This window comes from Gymnoscopelus microlampas (genome assembly GCF_963454915.1).
Source record: "Gymnoscopelus microlampas genome assembly, chromosome: 9".
Lineage (NCBI taxonomy): Eukaryota > Metazoa > Chordata > Actinopteri > Myctophiformes > Myctophidae > Gymnoscopelus > Gymnoscopelus microlampas.
In genome coordinates, this window is record NC_139946.1 from 19,151,510 (window position 1) to 19,173,119 (window position 21,610).

A 21,610-nucleotide genomic window follows, 5' to 3' on the forward strand; every position below is an offset into this window, starting at 1 on the left:
AAAAGCTCCAGAAGAACCCCAAATATCAAAAGGCTTTCAGGTTGGTGTATGATCATCCTAACAATATTTAATGATGATGATAAGAGGGAAGAGGTTGAGATGGATGATACCGATCAGTGACATTATGTTTTGATTCTTTAAGAAAGTTATATTATGCCTAAATATAAGCCAGAATTTGATATTTGTTTGTTTTTCACCAATAAAGAATGGTTGTACCATGTCAGTGACCTTTCCATTAGATTCCTGGTGTAAACATTCTATGAAAAAGTGGGTTTATTTGTCTTTGTACGTTGTCTGCTTCAGATATGAAAACGCCACTCCTGTGGACATCGATTTAAAATGGTCACCAAATGAACCCCATGGGACATTAGTTGACCTGGGCAACAAGCAGAAATCTTAACTAGACACCATAAGGGTCCAAAAAAACATGCGGTAAAGTAGAATACACCTTAAGTATTTAATACAAGGATTAATATAGATGTGATTTGAACATTTTCTGTTAGTTTTTTGCAGTTTCTGTCCTGAAATAGTCAAGACCTGCTTGAATTTTAATAATAGCCACTTTAATGAATTCCTTGGGTCAAAATTATATATAGAAATGTGTTCATTTGTCTATGTATGTTTACTTCAAGAGTTATGGTATTTTCTATTGTCTCCATTGTATGGTTCGGGTTGGGAATAGGTGTAACAAAGGGTTAAAATAAACCCCATGGGACCTTATTTGACCAGGGCAACAAGATTAAAACTTAACTAGACACATTTAGGGTCCGAAAAGACATATGGTAAAAAAAAATACACCTTAAAATGTAGTACAAAGAGAAATATAGATGTGATTTGAATGTTTTCTGCTTGTTTTTGGCTGTTTATGTCATGAAATAGAGTCAAGATGTGCTTGAATCTTTATAATAACCACTTAAATTAATTCCTTGGGTCAAAATGATATAGAAAAATTCGTTAATTTGTCGCTGTATGTTGTTTACTTCAAGAGTTATGGTATTTTCTGTTATCTCAATTTTATGGTTTGATTGGGAATAGGTGTCAGAAAGGGTTAAAATGAATCCCATGGGCCATTATTTGACCAGGGCAACAAGAATTAATCTTAACTAGACACCATAAAGGTCCTAAAAAACATATGGTAAAAAAGAATACACCTTAAAAGTTTAGTACAAAGAGAAATATAGATGTGATAATTGTGATTTGAACGTTTTCTGCTTGTTTTTTGCTGTTTTTGTCCTGAAATAGAGTCAATATGTGCTTGAATCTTTATAATAACCACTTTAATGAATTCCTTGGGTCAAAATGATATAGAAAAATGTGTTCATTTGTCGCTGTATGTTGTTTACTTCAAGAGTTATGGTATTCTCTGTTATCTTCATGTTATGGTTTGGGTTGGGGGTAGGTGTCAGAAAGGGTTAAAAATAAACCCCATGGGACATTAGCTGACACGGGCAACAAGCAGAAATCATAACTAGACACCTTTAGGGTCCTAAAAAAACAGGTTTAAGAGATGTGTTTTTGGGGTGCTCACGGAGCCTCGAAACTGCCCTACTACTGGTTTAGATTATCAGTACAACATACTTTAATCAAGAAAACCCTATTTCATACTGTGTCTATTTGAAAATCTACAAGGTCACAATGCATCACATCGCAATGATTGTAGCATCTGCTATTTTTAAAAGCTTTTGACAAGTGAAATGGTACATTCTGTATAATGAGTACTTTTAGTTTTGGTACTTATAGTTTGATGCAAATACTTTTGTACTTTTACTCAAGTAAAACTTTGAACACAGGACTTTTACTTAACATTATGGTACAGCCACTTTTACTCAAGTAAAAAAACAGAATACTTTGTACACCACTGGCCCTGAGAAGAGGTGTAAGCACTGAGCAGCCAACCGAAAACACCTGTATGAGTGTTCAGCGCCCCAATCGTCCTTATTCTGGGGGCAAACATTCTGCAAAAATAGCCGACCTCCCACTGTGACCTTGTAGACCGGCTATTTTCGGCAAAGAGATCTGGTGTAGAGGGAAATGCTAGCGAACTCAGTATAGAGCCCTGGGGGACCCCAGTTAACAAAGTTATATTGGGTTTAAGTGGCTAATGATAAACCTGACTGACCATCTAGTTGCAGCATCAAGACAACCACGTCATTACAATGGTCATAATTCCACAATGCATTTTATTTTTGTATGACATTTAAAAATAGCATTTACTAAACATAAAGCAGACAAGACTGTGCTTAGCTGCACCTCTATATACAACGTTTCTGTACCTTGACTGACGCCATAAATAAAAATCTATAAACATTGGTTCAGTAAAAAGTCATCATCCTTTTAACCACACACACGCACGCACACGTAAAGTAACTGAATTTGTACAACTTTTTACAAAGTAGTCCGTTTCCCCTCCCTCAACACTCATCATTTACTACATTCCAGTTAAAGAGCTGCACAGCAAAACAAGCCAGTGTCTCAAATCTTCAACAGACTCGAGAGTTTCTGACTTCAAAGAGTGTCAACCATTCCCTCGGCATACAGAGAAAAAAAAGAAGAAAAAAGCCTGATGGGGCTGTGTACACAGAAAGGTTTTTTTTTGAGCTGCCAGCATCTCATATGTCCAAAACGGTTATTTTTCAGGATTCAAATTCAAAAGCAGCAAATCCAAGCTCAAATTTCTAGCTTGTGGATCTGCTACACACTTTTGTGTGACATTGTAGTTTTCGTGCCAAGGACCCCCAAATGAATATGTTTTTGGCCGGACCGCCCCCCCCCCATCTGAAAATGTGTTGTGCCAGGGACCCCCCAGAAGGACCCCCTGGACCCCACTTTGAGAACCAATGCTGTAGTGCTCTGGACTTATATCCAAAGCGCTCCGTCGCTCAACAAAAAGTTATTTTGTGAACACTGCCCCTCTCATACTTCATCGTACAACATTGTCGTGTGCCGAATATAGCCGATCTACAAGCTAACATCGCGTCGCATCACGAAGCGTTGCGAGCTTGTAGATTGATGTTTGGCACGCGTAAATTGAGCACAATACCATGCTCAACATTTAATTAAAAACACCACAGGATTTCAGTCACTGTACTACTGCAATCAAAAGCCAGGCTTCCACCCTGTGGTTGTATATGGCGTAATAGAGGCCTTTCACAGAATGCTTAGAATGCCCATATTACCTTCCATGTTGGAAATAACAGTTGCAATGTGTTGATATGTGACATCAATAAAAATGCCTTGGCGAGTGATTACTGAATCTTGTAAATAAGTCACAGTGGAACTGTAATTTCACATTTTTCCAATGTTTTCTCTGCTCTACCATTAGCCTCATTATTAACCAGCTGAAGCCTAGTGTCCCTATTCTGGGGCAAAGACATTTGGTGTAGAGGGAAATACTAGAGGATCTAGTATAGAGCCCTGGGGGATCACGGTCAACCAAGTATATAGGGTTTAAATGAACTGGTTTACAGGCAGCCATGCTGGAAGAATAACTATACAGACATTATGTGCAAGGCCTCTATTAGTACGGCAGTCTCTGTTGCCAAAAAGAGCCTTAAAATCAGTTCTTTATGGCAAGCCACACTGTCGTGAGATGGAGTATAAATTAAAACAGAAACGGACACACCGATCAAACTAGCTTCTCGTCGCTCAACATCAGGCAAGACATGAAATCTATAGATTGACATGAATAAAAACGGAATCTAAAAGACATGAAAGGTGGCAATAAAAGGGCAGTGTACCAACAATCACACTTCTGTATACGTGACTTATTGCACTTACTGGAGCCCCTGTATAGGTCTTAACGTGCCTTCCCGATTAAGGCCTGGCCTCACTGTGAAAAACATAACAAAAAAACCCTGCATTGCAGAACCAATCCAAAGTTTTTAGGGTGGTCCTTCACATTGGGACGGTGATATGACTGGTTTTCAGAGAAGTGGGCATAGGATCGTTAGTGGCAGTTGTTCGCCGCTGTTCTAGCAACTACCTTACATTTAGAAGTCCTCAGATGTATCGGTAGGTGGAGACCTCCGATTGTCTCCGACCGAGGCTACATTCCTGCTGGAGACCTGTGATACTTGTCCTCCCCAGCCTATCTACATAGAAATACGACTGCTTTTAAAAAAAATAAAGGGGTTAGAAAGACTGCTCTGTAACTATCAGTACACAGGTTAAATTAAAAAAAGAACTGATGGCACCATGTGCCTTTGAGCAAGGAATTGAACCTCCAACTGTCCCCTGGATTTAAGTTAATCTAGAAAAGAGGGCCAGTTTAATGACTAAATGTAAACCAATATAAATAATTCCTGGGCTGGCTAAAGATCAAATGTAACCAACAAATATGTTCAGGGCCAGAATGGCTACTATATTACCATCGGGAAGGAAACTGAATTTGTACAGCGGTTACGTCTAGTACCAAAACACATTACTCAAATTCTCATACCTGTACTTGCAAAAGTGCTTCTTTAGTGTACACAACATGTGGTTGTGGTCTCTAGTTTGACTGGTAATAAAATGTGTCTCCTGGTCTGTTGAAGCACAGATCTGTGGATTAGCCTTTGCACACACAGCTTTACTTCCTTAACCACTGTGGTTTTCATTTCCTTATAACCATGGCAGTTAGTATATGATAACTGGCTATGTTGGAACACACCTACTGGCTACCGTTTGTTGTCAGGCAGAAACCTTGTATTTCCATATTTCATCTTTTCATGTTTGTTTGTTTTTCTCTCCCCCCTACTTCAGACTTTATCATTTTTGCCTATAAAGCCAGGCCCAAAATAAGGAGGCCAGGTTGAAAGTGGTTAAATGTGTCTGTGTTTTTTATGAATATTAACCAATGAAAAGTATAAACAAGAGCTTGTGACTAAATAATAACTATTGGATCGATCATAACAGTGTCGTTCCCCCGTTCCTCCCCCCCATTTCCTGAAAAGTTATGGTTTTGGACATACAAGGTTTCAACCACGACAGCGACGATATACTGGACAAATTTCAGTTAGTGGACATTTAGAAAGACTAATACGTTGAAGGTAACCAGTACCTATTTTTCTATGTCGGACATATCTTCTGAGTCGAAAAAATACAGAACGGTCCATTTGCAACCACCAACGCTGATCACAAGGGAAAGAAATGTGTATAAAAAAGTATAAATGATTCCGAATAGACAACAATGGCATATCATTCTGTTCAGAAGGTGAAATTGTGCGTAATTTCATTGCAGTGAGACATGTAGATACATATTATGCAGTAAGTTGGTACAAGCTACACTGCAATTAGGACATTGGATTTCCTAAACTAAATAATTATCCCATCAGTAAACAATTAAAAGTTAATTAAAATGTCAGCTCGTGGCAATGCATAGCCGATTTACTGAATGTGGTACTACTCAAATTATTAAAAAACCCATCTGCTTTCATGCATGTCTTGAAAGCAAACAAGTAGATAGCAACATTACAGAACTGTGACGTGTGTGTGTGTGTGTGTGTGTGTGTGTGTGTGTGTGTGTGTGTGTGTGTGTGTGTGTGTGTGTGTGTGTGTGTGTGTGTGCGCGCATTGATTTGAAATGTGCAAATGTATAACAGGTTCAGGGCTTCTCCAACGAATATGAATACAGCATTACGCATTAGTTTAAATCAGTGGTTCTCAAACCTTTTCATGTCAGGGACCCCCAAATTGATACATAATAGCCTGCGGACCCCCATATGAAAAGATAAGCTAAAGACCCCCAAAAGAGAACAATTTTAAGGTGTGGCTCTATAGCAGTGGTTCTCAACCTTTTTAATTTCAAGGACCCACAGTTTGATATGCATCAGACCACGGACCCCCCCATTTGATGCAATTCTTTTTTAAATCTCTGGGACTTATCTATCATTTGTCAGAGGACCCCTTGAAAACAACTGAAGGGCCCCCGACCCCACTTTGAGAACCAATGGTCTAAATCGCCTCACAAGTCAAATTATTCCGCACTCCCCACAATCTGTAGCTTCTCAATAGTCTATAGAACAGATAGCAGAAATATCAACGGATATTACCTTTAAACTATTAATTACTTTGGTGAATGCTCCAACTGATGACAATGGTCTATTATACCAATCTGTTGGCCATCATCACAAACATTTTAATAGTTCAACTAATTTCCTTTAATATAAAGGCTCCACAATTTAGGGACATTCTGATTATCTGCAACATGTGGATGGCTGAGATTAAGGGGATGAACTTGTTACTTAAACATATGAAGCCTAGTGCTCCAATTCTGGGGGGGGCAAAGATATTTAGTGTAGAGCGAAAACAAGAGGGGTCCTAGTATAGAGCCGTGGACGACTCCAGTCAACCAAGTATAACGTTTAAGTGGTTAGTTGTTTTTTGTTCAACTAGCCACATGTCCTTGGACAGGTCATAGACTGCATTAATGAGCGCATCTCGTCTCACTGTCAAGGTATCTAATGGTATCTCTATGAAGGTGCCGTTTCCCACGGCCTGGATAGGTTTCCAAAAAGTGTCTTCATTACCTTGCAGTTTGAAGACACTCAGTGAGAAGATGTCAGGCGACAGCAGCAACAATCAATCAATCATTATGAGGGGGAGTTTGCCCCATTCAAGTTATTCAATGCATGAGTCAGACTTCTCAGAGATGGGGGTTAGTGATAAAGGAGTAGACATTTTGAAGCTTAGCCCTCGGTAGACTTGTCACATTATCGGGGGACATTGTTCTACATCGACAGTTCACAAGGCTTAAATTCCTCCTCCAGACTTGTTTTAAGGTATGTTGTTTAACAAGATTTTCCCACATAAAAAGTAACAAAAGAAAACATAACACTTAAATGGGCTGGAAGCACATATTCTCAATGACAATGGTTTCAATCTAAGCCATTATCCAAAAGGATTTTTTTTTTATCCAAAGTGCCTGCTGATGACAAATCACTGAACTAAAATTCAAAATGTCCCTTAAATCATCGTTTATTAGAAATGGAACCGCTCTTGTGGTTAAAGGACCCTTTTCCCCACGCCAACAATACGCTCACAGTAATTCATTAACAGTCATTTTACTTCCCTCTGAAAGTAAACAACAAACTAAAATAAAAGAAATCTCAAATAATATTAAGGTATGGCTTGCTGTGGGGAAAAAAAAGGTAATTGATTTGCTTTCAGGTGGCCAGTGAGGACCATGTTGCATTTACACAACACTACTGTTGTCTAACACCTGGGCTGGGCAATATTTCAATGTTATATCAATATCGTGATTGTGATATGATATCATGTGGGATTTTGGATTTCGTAATAGTGTTGTCTTTTCCTGGTTTTAATCACTTAAGCCTTATTTTCTACTATTAAAATGTCAAAGATGTTTGAAAATAGCAGATCTACAAGCAATGCAAGGTATTTGGTCAGAAATCCTGATATTTTATTTTGTTCATTATCGCCCAGCCCAACTAACACCATAGACTACTGAAACCAGCGGTTACAGTGACTGTTTCTCCTCCACACGACCAGCCCTAACAGTATATCCATGGAAATAAATTAACAATGATATGCAGCTGTTGGAAAGCAACTTTAAGGAGGGGGAAGCGAGGGGGCGTGTGCGAGGGCACAGTGAAGTCAGGACACACTGGCTCCCTTTCATGATTGACACGTCTCACAGTAAGAAAATGTTAAATCTGCACACTAAAAAGACTCCCGTTTGCCAGTATTTATTAGAGCAACGTTCCCGCCAGGCTCTAAACATTCTTTTTTGGTGTGCAGATTTTATTTATTTCACTTACATGATGAACTACCGGCACCCTGCCTGGTAGGTATGGGACGTGCGTGTCTTCTGCACTTTTTGACACATCTCATTGCCCCGCAGCCCTTACCGACAAGCACTTGCCTTCAGTCTCTTCAGGCATGGTGAGGGAGAGGGGGGGTGGGGGGGCCTTAGAGGACCCCTCCCCCCCAGGATATACGTACAGTAAAGTCCATCAGAGAAGGCTGGGTGGGGGTTACACCACGTACTGGTGGTTCCCTGCTCCGTAGTTCATCGTGTAGGCCTGTCGGCTGTACTGGAAGTGGTCGGTGAGCACGGAGCTGCGGCTGTGCTGGAGGTCCAAGCCTCCGTTGGCCTGGATCTTGTCCAGGCTCAGGGCCGGGTTGTCGAAGGACGTCAGGTCCTGCTTGCTGGACGGGAGCAGCTTCTTCTCCTTGTTGGCGTCGTACTTGGCCTGTTGGCAAAGGACCCAGGTAAAGTTATACACACATCATTAATGTATAAACACACACAGGCTGGCTGCAGAGCAGGCAGCCCCGGCAGTTAAAGACACTATTGGAATAAATGAGGTGTTAGTTACACAACAGTGGAACATAGAATGTTCCACTCCATAAATTCCACAAATCTCTGTCTGTCTGTGTGTGCATCTGTGCCCAAATATGACGATGAAGATGATCATAAATATGCCAAAATGTGGATAACTCACATTATCAAATAGAAAATAGTAGATCTACGCTTGAACTATTGGGCCTATTGGGACCCATCAAACAGAGTCTTACCTTATTGTAGAGGAAGACGCCCACAATGGCGGTCATCATACCCATGATGTTGTAGGACGTGACAGGGTTCCTGAGCAACAGCAGGGAGCAGCTGATAACCATGATCCTCTTGGTGGCGTTGGCCACGGCATAGCTCAGAGGACTGACCAGGTTCAGCACGCTGAAGGCGATGACGTTCTGCGCAAAGTTACAGAAACCGCTGACCAGCAGCAGCAGGAAGGTGCCACCAAAATTGGAAACGTCCGACTGGGTGAGAAGAGACGGGACATGACAGCAGGGTCAAAGCATCAGCTAGGGCACTGAACTAGGGATGTTCCTAGCAGTTTTTTTCACTGGCGTGTACACGTCATTTTTGAAACAGTTTATTCGAATACACGAAAATGTATTAATTAATTAAATTATTACAATTAACACCCAGAAAATGGCCCAAACTGAGCACATTTTGATCTATAAGGTCAATTATCATTTGAAAAATATTATATATATTAAGAGTATATGAAAGCCATTTAAAATGTTTATACATTGGAATCTTACACACCTCCCAAATAATTAATGACATCATTCCAGTGTGCTGCGCAAAAGTAGGTCATATCAATTAGGCTGTCACTACAGCAAGTCAGAGCCGGTCTGAACGATGCTGACCAGCTCCCCATAAAGTTTAAACCATAACATGACATATAGAATGGATCTTCAGCCAAACAATTGTGATTGAAAATGTAGGCCTATGCTTTCTTCATGTCCTCAGTGAGGACTCCTCACCTCAAAGTACATGCTGTATTATTTTTTCAAATGACCGGATCACAGGCAGCGGGCTACTAGGTAACATGAACGATTCACATCCACCTGTTTACATTGGATGTGATTTCTCCATCGCGATGCTTTCCCATCAAACTAAGTAATCCAAACTCTGTTTTCAAACCGACAGTGTCTGTCTGTAGCTTCAGTAGGCTGTGTTACATTCACTCACTGCACCCAGCACCACAAACAGCTGTGTGACCACCAAGTTTAACCCCTTAATGAAGAGGCTAGAGTGTTTACTGTGAGATGAGAACTTTTCGGACAGACGCATCGCTAACCTCTCTCACTCACTCTCTCTTCTCTCTCTCTACGGCTTTGAGAGACGGAGAGCGACACAGAGACACAGTGAATGTAGGCTATAATATTTCAAGTTGTACAATAGGATTTTTGGGGGAATAACTGGCACAAGGAATTAATTATCAGACTTTGACCAGTGGGCGCTCGTTGTCTGACGTGGGTGCACGAGCCCTGGGTGATCAGCGCCTGCTTATTTTGCTTGTTAAAATCATCATTTTATTAAGAGATGACAGCAATATGGAAAAAAACATAAATATCTCAATAAAAAATATATTTAATAGAATAACCGAATATAATTTTGAAAACGGTTAGCAGGGGCAGACCCGTTTAACCAAATAACCGTGCACACCCCTACACTGAACCACTGTATTGATTACCGTCGTTCACACATGATCATGGATTTGACTTATTTACTTGAAGACTGTCTTCCTGGTCCAAGACTTCTCTCCTCTACACAGTCTCCCTGTCAGCTTTCCTACTATACGTCTGTCCTACACCGTCTCCCTCTCAGCTTTCCTACTGTCTGGCTCTCCAACACTGTCTCCCTCTCAGCTTTCCTACTGTCTGGCTCTCCAACAATGTCTCCCTCTCAGCTTTCCTACGGTCTCTCCACACGGTCTCTCTGTCAGCTTTCCTACTATGCGTCTGTCCTGCACTGTCTCCCTCTCAGCTTTCCTACGGTCTCTCCACACGGTCTCTCTGTCAGCTTTCCTACTATGCGTCTGTCCTGCACTGTCTCCCTCTCAGCTTTCCTACGGTCTCTCCACACTGTCTCCCTCTCAGCTTTCCTACTGTCCGAACAAACTCACCATGTCTCCTTGCACTAGGAAAGCAGACAGGTCCACCAGCACCCAGGTTGGAACCATAAAGATGACGGCATTAAATCCCAGAACGTTGAGGAGCCTCAGATGATGAATCCTTGTGTCTTTCAACACCTGAAACACAGCAGGGGACAGCTGTTTGTTATAGTGACCATTTAACTGTAAAAAGGATCAATAATGGTCAATTTGTTATGTTATTTTTTACCAACACTATGCACATATACATATACACAGTATGTGTGTGTATCTAAATGTGAATATGAATTGTTATTTCTAATAAGAAATGCACCTGCATTTCGTTTGTGCAAATGGAGCACAGACTGTAGTTAAAGATAAGAAGAAAAACATGGTTACAAAGTTCTTTATGTAATCAGAAAATGAAATCCGTAAAAGCTTAGCAGTAAGAGCTATACAATTGATATAAATACACCTTACAAACAATAAATTCCATAAACCATAAGCTCAGCAAGGACAGACATCCCATTATGAGGAGATAAGAGAAGCAGCCAGGGAAGCATGCTCAACAGACCATTGTAATACATTCTTTCAACACAGATCAGTAAATACGAATACTCAATCTTTGCAAATGATTTTGTGTTCACAGGTAACGTTGATGTTCACATTAATAATTCCTGTTTGGCAAGTAACCTTGTTCACAGTTTTATATCATCTGTGGAAAAGAACTACTGCCAAAGGTATCGAACCATAAATACAACTAGTACAGTGCTAAATGCTGTCCAGCCTACTAGAACTTCATGTAGTCCTGTACTTCCCGGTAAGACATTTTAGGCATTAGTTCTCGTCATGGTTCTAATTCAACCAAACATCTTCCGATAGGAGGTTCCGAGTTAATGCTCCCATCTCTTCCAAATATTATTGATTGATTGATTGAAATTTGTATTAGGCAAAAGAATGTAAAACAACACAGTTACATTTATAATGCTTTTCCGGCCAAAAAAGTCCTTGCGGGCTTGTTTCCGGTGCTTTCACACATGAAACCCAGAATATTGCCATATATATTATTCTGCTAAATGTAATGGCTTTCTGCTTTTGCTTACCATTCCCACAACACAGTCTACTCTGAGTCTATATATAGGCTACCATTGAACTCCTCTGTTGTCATGATGTCATTTTCCCCAAAATTACATTTAAGATTACGTTGGCGTTACTGGTGTTTAGCGCTTTCATTTTGGAGTCTCCAACAAATCTCAAAAGAAATGCTCCAGGCCATTGGATGGTCATATCTTATCTCCTGCTTTGCATGTACAAGTATACAGCTCTGAATAAACCCAAATGTTCACACATACAGTTGATAAGGAAATTTGGTGGAAATGTTACATCTTCTAATGTCAAATTGCCAGAGCTATAAATATTACAAAAGTATAGTTTTACATTGATTCATGAAGAAATACAGAGAAATAATTGGATACAACAACCAGCAGACACAATGTTCTACTTTTACATTCATGGCTAGAATCAAACCAATCACATGATCATTAAACAGTGTACCACCCACTCCTTATGTATTCATGCAATTTATTTATTCATTTTAATTGGGGTTAGATTAAGGTTTTAATGAATAATGTAATGTTTTGCATTAAACTGAAATGAACTTTGTAGTCTCACATGGCTGTAAAAGTGGTTGATTGCTGTAATTATCTGCTGGCCAGGGACTATGAGACGTGGTTCTGTAGCTAATTCTGGGATGGTCGTTGAGCTGTCCATTGCCCTTGCTAAATAAATAAACTAATAAATGTGTTGGTGCAGTGCTCTACCCAACCAGTAAATGAGATGCCATCCTTCACTGTAATTGCTCCAGCAACCCCTACCCCGACCTACACTCAAAGCGCCAGGCTACAGAGTAGGGCCTGGTGCGGTCTACATCGGTCTGGCCATCTCCTTATTTTGGGCATGCCCTTATTGGTGAAATTTGTAAAAATAGCCTAGTACAAGCTGTGAGCTTGTAGATCGGCTATTTTAGAATATATTTTAATAGAGCTTAAAGCGGCACTATGTCACTTTTTTTTGTGAATAAAATGTAATTTTGTCCAATCTGTATGGTAGAGTATGTTAATAAAATATAACTTATACAATTGGGGTGGTTGTATTTTGTCTCCCTGCTCTTCTATTGAGACATTTAGATCGTGTCAAAGGTCATGTCTCACCTAGACACATGATCTGACACATATCTTGACCCGATGGTCAAGATTAAATCTATCCCCGGAGCAAGCAGACAGCCTCCATTAACTCAACGGTAAGATTTTCAGCACTTGCGCAGGAAACCGGGTTCAAATCCGATTAGAAGAGGAAAGATACATAGTGCAGCTTTAAGTTTTTAAATAAAATACAGTCTAGTTAAATGTTCTCAAACTTTAATCAAATTTATGCTTTTCAAGACTCAAATCAGACTCAAACTTCTGGCATGGATCGGGCTCTAATTCAGAGCATGTGATCTTGTGATTCATTCATACTGTACCTTTTTAGAGAAGATGTTCTGAAGCGAGAAGCAGAGGGTGGCGGCCAGAGCACTGATCAGTCCAGACAGATCAAAGGACAGCTCTGTAACGGTGGCCAGCAGCACGCCTCCAATGATGGGGATGAGAGACACATACACCTACAGATAACAGCAACACAAGGGGAAAGTAGGCCAGTGTCAGCAGCAGGCGCAAGCAGCCACAAGACAAATAGCATTTCCATGTTAAGTAGGCTGAATCTAGAGCACACAACAGGGTAATAAGCGAGGTTTGGGGGGGAAAAGCATCGCCTTGGTGGGTCGCACAGATAACAGGGAAAGATACAAGAACCTCATAAATATGCACCGCAGTCATCTTGTTAAATAAATCCTCCTTAGACAGACTTTTACAGAAGTAAATATAAATAAATGCCCGCTCAATATTATGCACAACCCCTTCCATGAATTGTATGTTTTTGGATTGTACCACCACACAATTCTGACTGATGCTAATTGCTTATACTTTGGTTGCAAAAGTATTCATCCTTATGCTGCATGAATGTATATTCTGTATATCTTCCATTGCTAAATTATTCATCCATTATATTATACTATAGTCTGTATATAGTATTTTGGCTGCAACATATAGATATATAATGATGCTGTTTTTGCACACTAACTATGTTTTTACATTGTATTATTTAATGAATTGGTTAATACTACTGGTAGTATATTCATTGTTTTATAACTTCTTTAATACCTTACTTGTACTATATCTTGTACTTTATTTGACATTACTTGCAGCACAATTTGGCAGAGTTTTCTGCACCATTTCACTGTCATGAGTGATGTGACAAATAAATGTCTTTGAAGTCTTGTAGAGAGACCTGCTCAGAGACCTGCTTCTCTGAGAAATTTCATTAAGAAAGACGCACAGCACGACTCAGAAGCACTGCAACACAAAGTAAAGGAGTCTAGATATATTAATCTACTGTAGAACTTACAGCAGACCTAATGTACACCGTCAGAATGTAAAGACTTTTAAAAACAGCTAAAGTGTAGAAAGGAAATTCATTATCCTAAGCAGACTAACTTTTTTGGTTAATTATTATTTAGCTAAGGTTACTCTTAACAGGATGCAACTTAAGGAAACTGAATGGCCACACAGGCAATAAATTCTGTATACACTGTGTTATGTACACATACACACACTTCTCTAGCTCATACAGCTGCTGGTAAATACCAACATTAACCAGACACTAAATGGCCACTATATGTAGCAAACAGCTACATATAGAACAGAACAGGAGTGGATAATTGGGTAGACAAACATAACACTCACTAACATTCCACTAGTGGCTGTTAGCAGTTTCTCAGAATGAGCACAGTGTCACCAGAGGTCCCTGTGTGATCTCAGTGCCATTGTGTATTTGAGATATCCTGACTTGCTCTGAAGATTGGTAATAAAGTGTTGCTGCGCTCAGAGCTGTCCAACATCATAAAAGATGTAAACATAACTGAAGAGAGTACAGTGTCAGTGAGTGCATAGTCTCGCGTAGCCAGACCCCACAGAAAATGAAAAACAGCGACCTCTGCTTTTCTGATATTCTGTGGAGTCTGGCAGGAGTATAATGTTAGACTAGAGCGCAGGGAAACACCGGTTTCATGTCTGCCTATAGCGCATCACTTCCGGTTGGTGCGACCATGTTTTCATTCCCACTAACAATATTTCTACACGGAACACTAACACCACTTCTCCCAGAGAACATGGATGGTTTTGGTTATAAGCCCACTTGTTTCTATGATGAAAGAGTAATTTAAAATGTGAATATCTTTCCGTGGTTTTGTCCGCTCCGAGGACGCTATTGTTAAATTAGTTTCGGCTAGTTTCGAGGGGGGGAGGGTGGATCATGGTGGATGGACACGTGAATCCCGCCCACTACATTTGATTGGGTAAAGCGCGGCCCACTTCCTGATCTGAAGGCACGCCCACTTGTATCCAATGCGCACTGGTTAGGACGCGAACAGTCTTCTCCCGGGTGGTTGAAGCCAGAAGGGGGCGAGGGGCGGGGCTGGCGGCAGGGGCAGGCAGGAGTAATGCTAGTGCTGAGATGCTCTCAGCAGCAGGAGGAGCAATGTTCTCACTAAATAAGTGTAGAGGAATATCGTGCGGAGTTTCAATGTTAATATGTAAATATTTAGATGTAGGTTTATGGTTTCCCATGGACTATAGCAGTTGCAATTTCTCTTCTTTCATAACATAATCCCCACACCAAGAGTAAAAAAAGAAAAAACGTTTCAGTCATTCGGTCCGACTTCACTGTAGCCCATAGTAGCCTTTTCATACGCGATATGTGAAAGTTTATAATATTTAGAGAAATTGAAAAATGTAAAATACAAAAGTAGTCGTAGTAGTGAATATTTATTTTTGTTTCTCATAAGCGTGCATCCGTTGTATTTTTGTTTCTCATCATCCGTTGTCCGTCAACAACACAGCCGTCTGTGCCTCGACGTTTGCGCTCTGTCTCAGCTCGCTTGGTGCCTTCTGGCTTCAACCACCCGGGAGAAGACCGTTCGCGGTTAGGACGAACCGCTCCGACAGATTCCACCGCAGGTCGGAATCTGTTCTTGAGAGATTAGTGAGTGCATGCTTCCATGCGTCTTTTGTTAAAGACATTATTGTTGTATACCCTATGATTTTTCATCTATTTGAATGTGTGTACTGTAAAGCATTTCATGTGAATGGCTGTACTTTTTTTACAGCACGCATCCTTTGGACTCATTAAAGCACTGTCAACATGAATTATCATGGCTTCTGATTTCTTTCTTTAATTCCTCATTTTCCTGACAGCTCACAGTGCAACAGATTGAAGTACTGAAGTGAGCTCAAGTGTTAAAGTGTACTTCAACACAGCACTCTGTGTTGTCTCCTAACACATCAGCATGCCAACAGAACAGACACAGTAGCACGTCTCTGACATTTGTCCATCCCCTGCATTACTAACAGGCCAGACCCTGCACTGTTAACTAAACATGACAGACTGCCCATCCGCTGCATTACTACCAAGCCAGACCCTGCACTGTTAACTAAACATGACAGACTGATGCTAGACGGAGGCTGGGACGGCTAAAGGTAGCAATTCAACCAAAGTAGAACAAATAAAATAAAATAAACAAACCAGCCAATTCATTGCCATTGAGCTGTAGCAGATCTATCTGAAACATATCTATCATGAGAATCCAACTGGCTGGCTAGCACAATGTTAAAAGCAAAGTAGTGCATTTTGGGATGCAATAGCTAGCTACGCACGTCATCACAGGACATTAAGTAGATTAGACTACTAGAAGAAGCATGTAATATAATATATATATAATAATGCCTGGCTTTCAATGCACATGGAGATTTGTTAGTTGTGGATGCCAGGTGTCTAAAGTTGGCCGGTAAGGCTGCATAACATTTGTTTCATATTTGGAGTTTAATGCAGTTTCCAGCCTTGATCACGCATGCGCAAGCTTACGCATGGTCATGGCTGGGAACACACACACACACACACACACACACACACACACACACACACACACACACACACGCACACACACACGCACACACGATCTATATACGACAAAAGCCTCTACAGACGAAAGAAATACGAGATGATGTTCCAGCTCAAGTTATGCCACATCACCACTCCGGCACACATTCTAAAACACATCCAGGTACAGTGCAGGCCTTGTGCCAGATTTCCGAGATTGGGCCCACTCACCTTAGTTGTCTGCTTCTCTTTCATGATAATTCTTGATAGCAGCACGACCCATATCGGCATTGTGGCTTTGACTGCGGGGGTTAACAGGGAGAAGAGATCACGTCACATTTAAAATACACACAGTTTGTTTACTTGAGGTTGTTCCGTGCCAAAGAATGTTAGAAAGCGGACATGGATGACAGGAATTTTTAATCACTTTCAAAACCTAGGAGCAGTCTTTTTAACATGTACAATAAAGCCTGTCATGGTTTAAATGACTCAACTCAACACACCCTTGTCAAACAGCAAAACGTGTCACACTTGAGTTTTCTCATGACCCTAAAGGCATTGTCTGCGTCATTAACTACCGCACCATTGATAAGCAAGATTCCACTGTGTCTTGACGTGTGTGTGTGTGTATGAGTTGAAGAGTATTCTACAGTGTGTGTTTTATTAACCCATAATGACCGAGGCCGATTCTACAAATGCCTTCTAAATCAGTGGTTCTCAAACTTTCTCGTGCCAAGGAGGACCCCCAAATTGATATGTATTTGTCCGCAGACCCAAGTGTCCCGCTATGAGCTTGTATAGCCGCTATTTTTGAAAAAACACTGTTCTAAATCAAAGAGTTTTCAGAAGAACTTATGTTGCTATATGAATATAGCTAAAATCTAAAATGACACAGATGCTTTGCCGGTTTTAATGGGTTAAGACACAAAACATTATTTAGGAGTGAAGGTGTAACAGCCACATAACAGTTGCTCATATCTATCAACCTGAAGGGCTGACCACACACAGAGCACTCCAACTATAAATGTAAATATATCATTCACCACGACCATCATTATAGTTGTGGAGTAGTAGACTTTGCCATCTACAAAAATAATAAGTTCATAGTTGTAGTTTTGTGGTCGGTGTGGGGGTGGGCCCTCTAAAAGTATGGTAAAAAAAAAGGCAGAAGAGAAGTGGTGAAGTGCTGTGCTTTTGAGTGACACAACCCCCTTGCAGGACCACACACCAACATCCTGAGTGGTACTTTAACCCTGAGAGAGTATATTAAGTTGGAAGAATCTTCTCTCAGTGTTAAACTAACACTCAGGATTTTGCTGTGTGCTGCTGGACAAGTTTAGAGATGTGTAACACCCCCCTCTGCTAACGGTCCCTTTAGCCATAAGGGGCTATTAGTCCAGCTTAAAAGAAGTCACAAGCTGCGTTAGGAGTAATTGAAGTCCATGTAAAGGGAATTTATCACATCAAGCGTGCTTTTAATTATGACTTTTGGGGAGAAACTAACCCAATCAAATCTTTACTGACAAGAAGAGTCGCTCCTCTGTTGCCACTGATCAGGCAAACTGAGCTAGCCTAGCTGGCGTTAGCAGGGCCGTTACCTCAGAATTGGTGACCTATCCAATTCAGTGTCTCGAGGCATCGATGTCGGATGAATAGCAATTCACTTTAAGATATTAGTTGTATTATCACAACAATGGAAATATGTTATATTTTGAAGGTGCATTTTATATATTTTATTTCGTATGTCAAAATCGAATCAATTAAATTGGAATGTGCTGACATTATCCCTCCCTAGCTGTAGAATACAACTCTTGTAGACGTATTTATGATTCTGACGTTTTCAATCTACGAGAGTTGTAGGGTTCACCCTAGCCTGACACTCAGCCTGAATTTTCATTTCGTTTCACTCCATTATTCAGTCTGAAAGCCCTCTCATTGCAGCCGATTTCTGAGATGGGGGCGTGGCCAAAGTGGGACTCTTTGGCAATTGGTTCATACTGGATTATCCCGATCCCGATTCGTCGTACCGATTTTCAACCGAGAAACACCCGCCTTTCGACAGCGTCACCAGACCCTGAATGCGAGGCAAACGATTCAGGGGGTGGAGCCAGGCTAGGGTTCACCCCCCATGGACACAGGGACTTTCAGCACTATACCCCGTAGACACTCCAAACATGTACAAATTGAAAATAAAGGTGCTTACCCCCACACCCCAAATGTTAACTCTTGCTACGGGGTAGTAGTTTAATGTAATAATCCATATCTCGTCTGTGGCCGAACGCCATTTTTTCACCCTTGTTTACTTCCTGTTTACATTGAGTGTAATTGTCACTACCGCCCATTGGGAACTTCCGACAGAATCGGCCACAGACGGCATTAAAACACTTCTTTATTGGAGTGTCTACGGGGTATAGCCATAGAGGTATTATATAACTAGAGGGCAGATTACCCCGCCCCCAGCTATTCATTTCAACGCAAAATTGCTCAGTGGCGTTTTGAAGCAGCCGGAAGTAAGAAATATTGGTCCCATATTGGTTCCATGGGTCCATTCCATTGGCTGCATGGGTTGTGACGCGTCGTGAGCATGCGCACAAACGGGAGATGCACGAGCGGAAGCATTTTAAGTGCATTCTCAGGTTTGACCACCAGGCTTGGCCGCTTCACTGTTCTACCGTGGTTCTGGGGGCTTGGGTATAGTGCTGAAAGTCCCTGTGTCCATGGGGGGTGAACAACTCTCGTAGATTGAAAACGTCAGAATCATAAATACGTCTACGAGAGTTGTATTCTACAGCTAATCCCTATTCCCTCCACACATCATGTCATTCACCTTCAGCGGCATTAACTTTTTGCCATACAATAATTCTACTTGCTTGCACCATAGTAGCTATTTCGCCATCTAATATATTGTGCATTGTTTGTGCAGCTGTAATTGTGTATTATTTTAGTACCATTTCCTACTGCTATTCCTACAGTATTGACATTTTCTTATATTGCTTGCAAAGTCAAGGAATCAATTATTTATTTAAATAAATTATTTAAATACCTAAAACATGGGATTTCAAGCTAAGCAAGCATCCTCGAATCTACAGACACTGCTGCACACAGTCCAGGACAGTCACAGAATTATCCAAGTCGCCAATGTCCGTGTAACCGGCGTGTAGCTAACATCAGCTGGCGCATTAAAGGGGGGTGGACACATCAGCAAAGAGAGCTTCTCCTCAGTGTTGCCATGTTGGCTTATTATAAGCGACTTTGAGCTTCTTTTTCTGTAAAGTTGCTTGTAAATATTGGTGGTTGCCATTATTTTGGGCTTTGCCTCCTAAATATTGTTTACAACAGTTATTTTAAAACATTCTCTTGTCAAGGACCCCCCAAATTAATGTATTTGGACCCCCCCCCCCCCGCCCCCCCAGTATTTTGTGACCCCTATACCGGATTAGTGTTAAAATATTTCAAAACAGTATTCAAAATATTTCACTTTTCCTAGATTTAAAAAAAAAAATAGCAGATCTACAAGCTCACAAAGCGTCGCGATCGTCTATTTTCAAATATCCGACGCTTATGTGGTCTATAAGTCGCTTCTTTTGGGCTTGTTTTCATAGACCTAGTTGCTTACTTCTCTCACAAAACCTGGCAACACTGTGCTAGCTTCTTCTTCACACAAAAACACACACCTAAAAAAAATGTCCCTCAAATAAATAAAGCAAAAACACCACCCATCACCACGTACTGTGCTGTACTCACCGGTGTGCGCATACGACACGGGCACCCTCCATATGCTGAAGTGCGCCGTGACGGACGCGAAGTACTTGCCGAACGCCAGCGGCAGGATGTACCAGCGGTAGTAGGTGCGTGAAGGCACGTCCGTCTTCGGGACGCCCCACGCCCGCAGCAGCGGCGGCAGGAACACCACGATGCTGAGGATGTGGAACAGCGACACGGTCACCGGGTACGGAAAGCCGTTCAGGATGATCTTGTTGACGATGTTGCCGCCGGAGCTCACCGTGTACCAGCACGTGCACAGGATGAGGATGCGGACCCCTTCTCTGACCGGGGGACGCTCCTCCGCCGCAGCCATCTTCACGTTCGTTCGTTCCTTCTAACCAAGCCGAGGAGGACGACGAGTCACCGCACCAGCCTGTCGGCACGCAGGGCTGTGTTGTTGCGTGCGCCGTGTGGTGGTGGCAGTGAGTAGTAGTGGCTGTCGAGAGATTCCCCCCATAGCCCGGACGGAGTGAGCACTTCCATTGGTTGGCTGGTTGGCAGGGACAACGCAACCGTGGTTTAATTCATTGTCAAAAATGACTTATTTTCTATCAATTATTACACACCCCATTGGCATGGCTCATCAAATTATTGGCTTAGGAATGCTACATAAACAAAAAAATATCCATGAATTCAAGGCTTCATGGCTGGGGTGTGTACTTGATAGAAAATATGTCATTTTTAAGAACCTTTTTAAGGACCCCGTTTGATATGCACTACTAGGCCATGGACCCCAATTATGTATTCCCCCCCCCTATATATATATATATATATATACTTCCATGTACTGTTGTTCTCATGTCTTACTAAATAAAGTACATCAATCAATCAATCATCTCCATATTTTAACTTTTTGTGAATGCCCTGCTTGATCATATTACAGCGTCACACAAGTAGCAGATCTGCAAGCTCAAAATGCATATTTACAAGATCCATTTTGATTACTAAAGAAATTGTAGGTCAAATTTCTATTGATTTCATTAATCATTGCACCCCTAGTGGAGTCTACAGCTACTTTCAAATATCTACTAAATTAAACTGTTTTGAAGGTCATCAGATCAAAGATTAGTTATTACAACTATGGACAATGCCTGATGTGTACTGATTATATTGTTCCTATGTCAAATGTTATTCAGTGGTTCTCAAAGTGGGGTTCAGGGACCCCCAGTGGACAAGTTTATACTTCGGACAATCAAAAATTGATCTATAAGCTCACAACGTAGCGTAATGCGTTGTGAGCTTGTAGATCTGCTATTTTTGAAAAATGATAGGGGTCCCGGACTCCCTGGCATAAAATCATTTCAGATGGGGGGCGCGGCCAAAGTTTGAGAACCAATGTGCAGCTAGACAACAAACCAATTACAGAGCGGTAGTCCCTCCAGGTGATGGGATGTAGAAGTACCATTGTGGGACTGAGATCACTGAAC

At 41.2% G+C, this 21,610-nt stretch overlaps 1 protein-coding gene across 1 annotated transcript; it reads right to left on the reverse strand.

The window, feature by feature from the left end:
• Window positions 1-2,160: 2,160 nt before the first annotated feature.
• slc35e1 (solute carrier family 35 member E1) lies at window positions 2,161-20,604 on the reverse strand. The gene is made up of 6 exons (XM_084066658.1): window positions 20,163-20,604; window positions 16,650-16,720; window positions 12,910-13,047; window positions 10,422-10,547; window positions 8,518-8,763; window positions 2,161-8,192 (listed from the first exon to the last, which is right to left on the reverse strand). The coding sequence occupies exons 1-6, from the start codon at window positions 20,494-20,496 to the stop codon at window positions 7,974-7,976; spliced, it is 1,134 nt and encodes a 377-aa protein (XP_083922784.1). The 5' UTR covers window positions 20,497-20,604; the 3' UTR covers window positions 2,161-7,973.
• Between the last annotated feature and the right edge of the window lie 1,006 nt (window positions 20,605-21,610).

Excerpts from the sequence above, each read along its gene's own strand:
- slc35e1 (XM_084066658.1), bottom strand. The coding sequence starts at position 20,496 with ATGGCTGCGGCGGAGGAGCGTCCCCCGGTCAGAGAAGGGGTCCGCATC. Across the intron at positions 8,764-10,421 it reads TCCTAGTGCAAGGAGACATG|TCGGACGTTTCCAATTTTGG; the intron begins GTGAGTTTGTTC and ends CTTCTCACCCAG. Across the intron at positions 8,193-8,517 it reads GCGTCTTCCTCTACAATAAG|GCCAAGTACGACGCCAACAA; the intron begins GTAAGACTCTGT and ends CTTTGCCAACAG.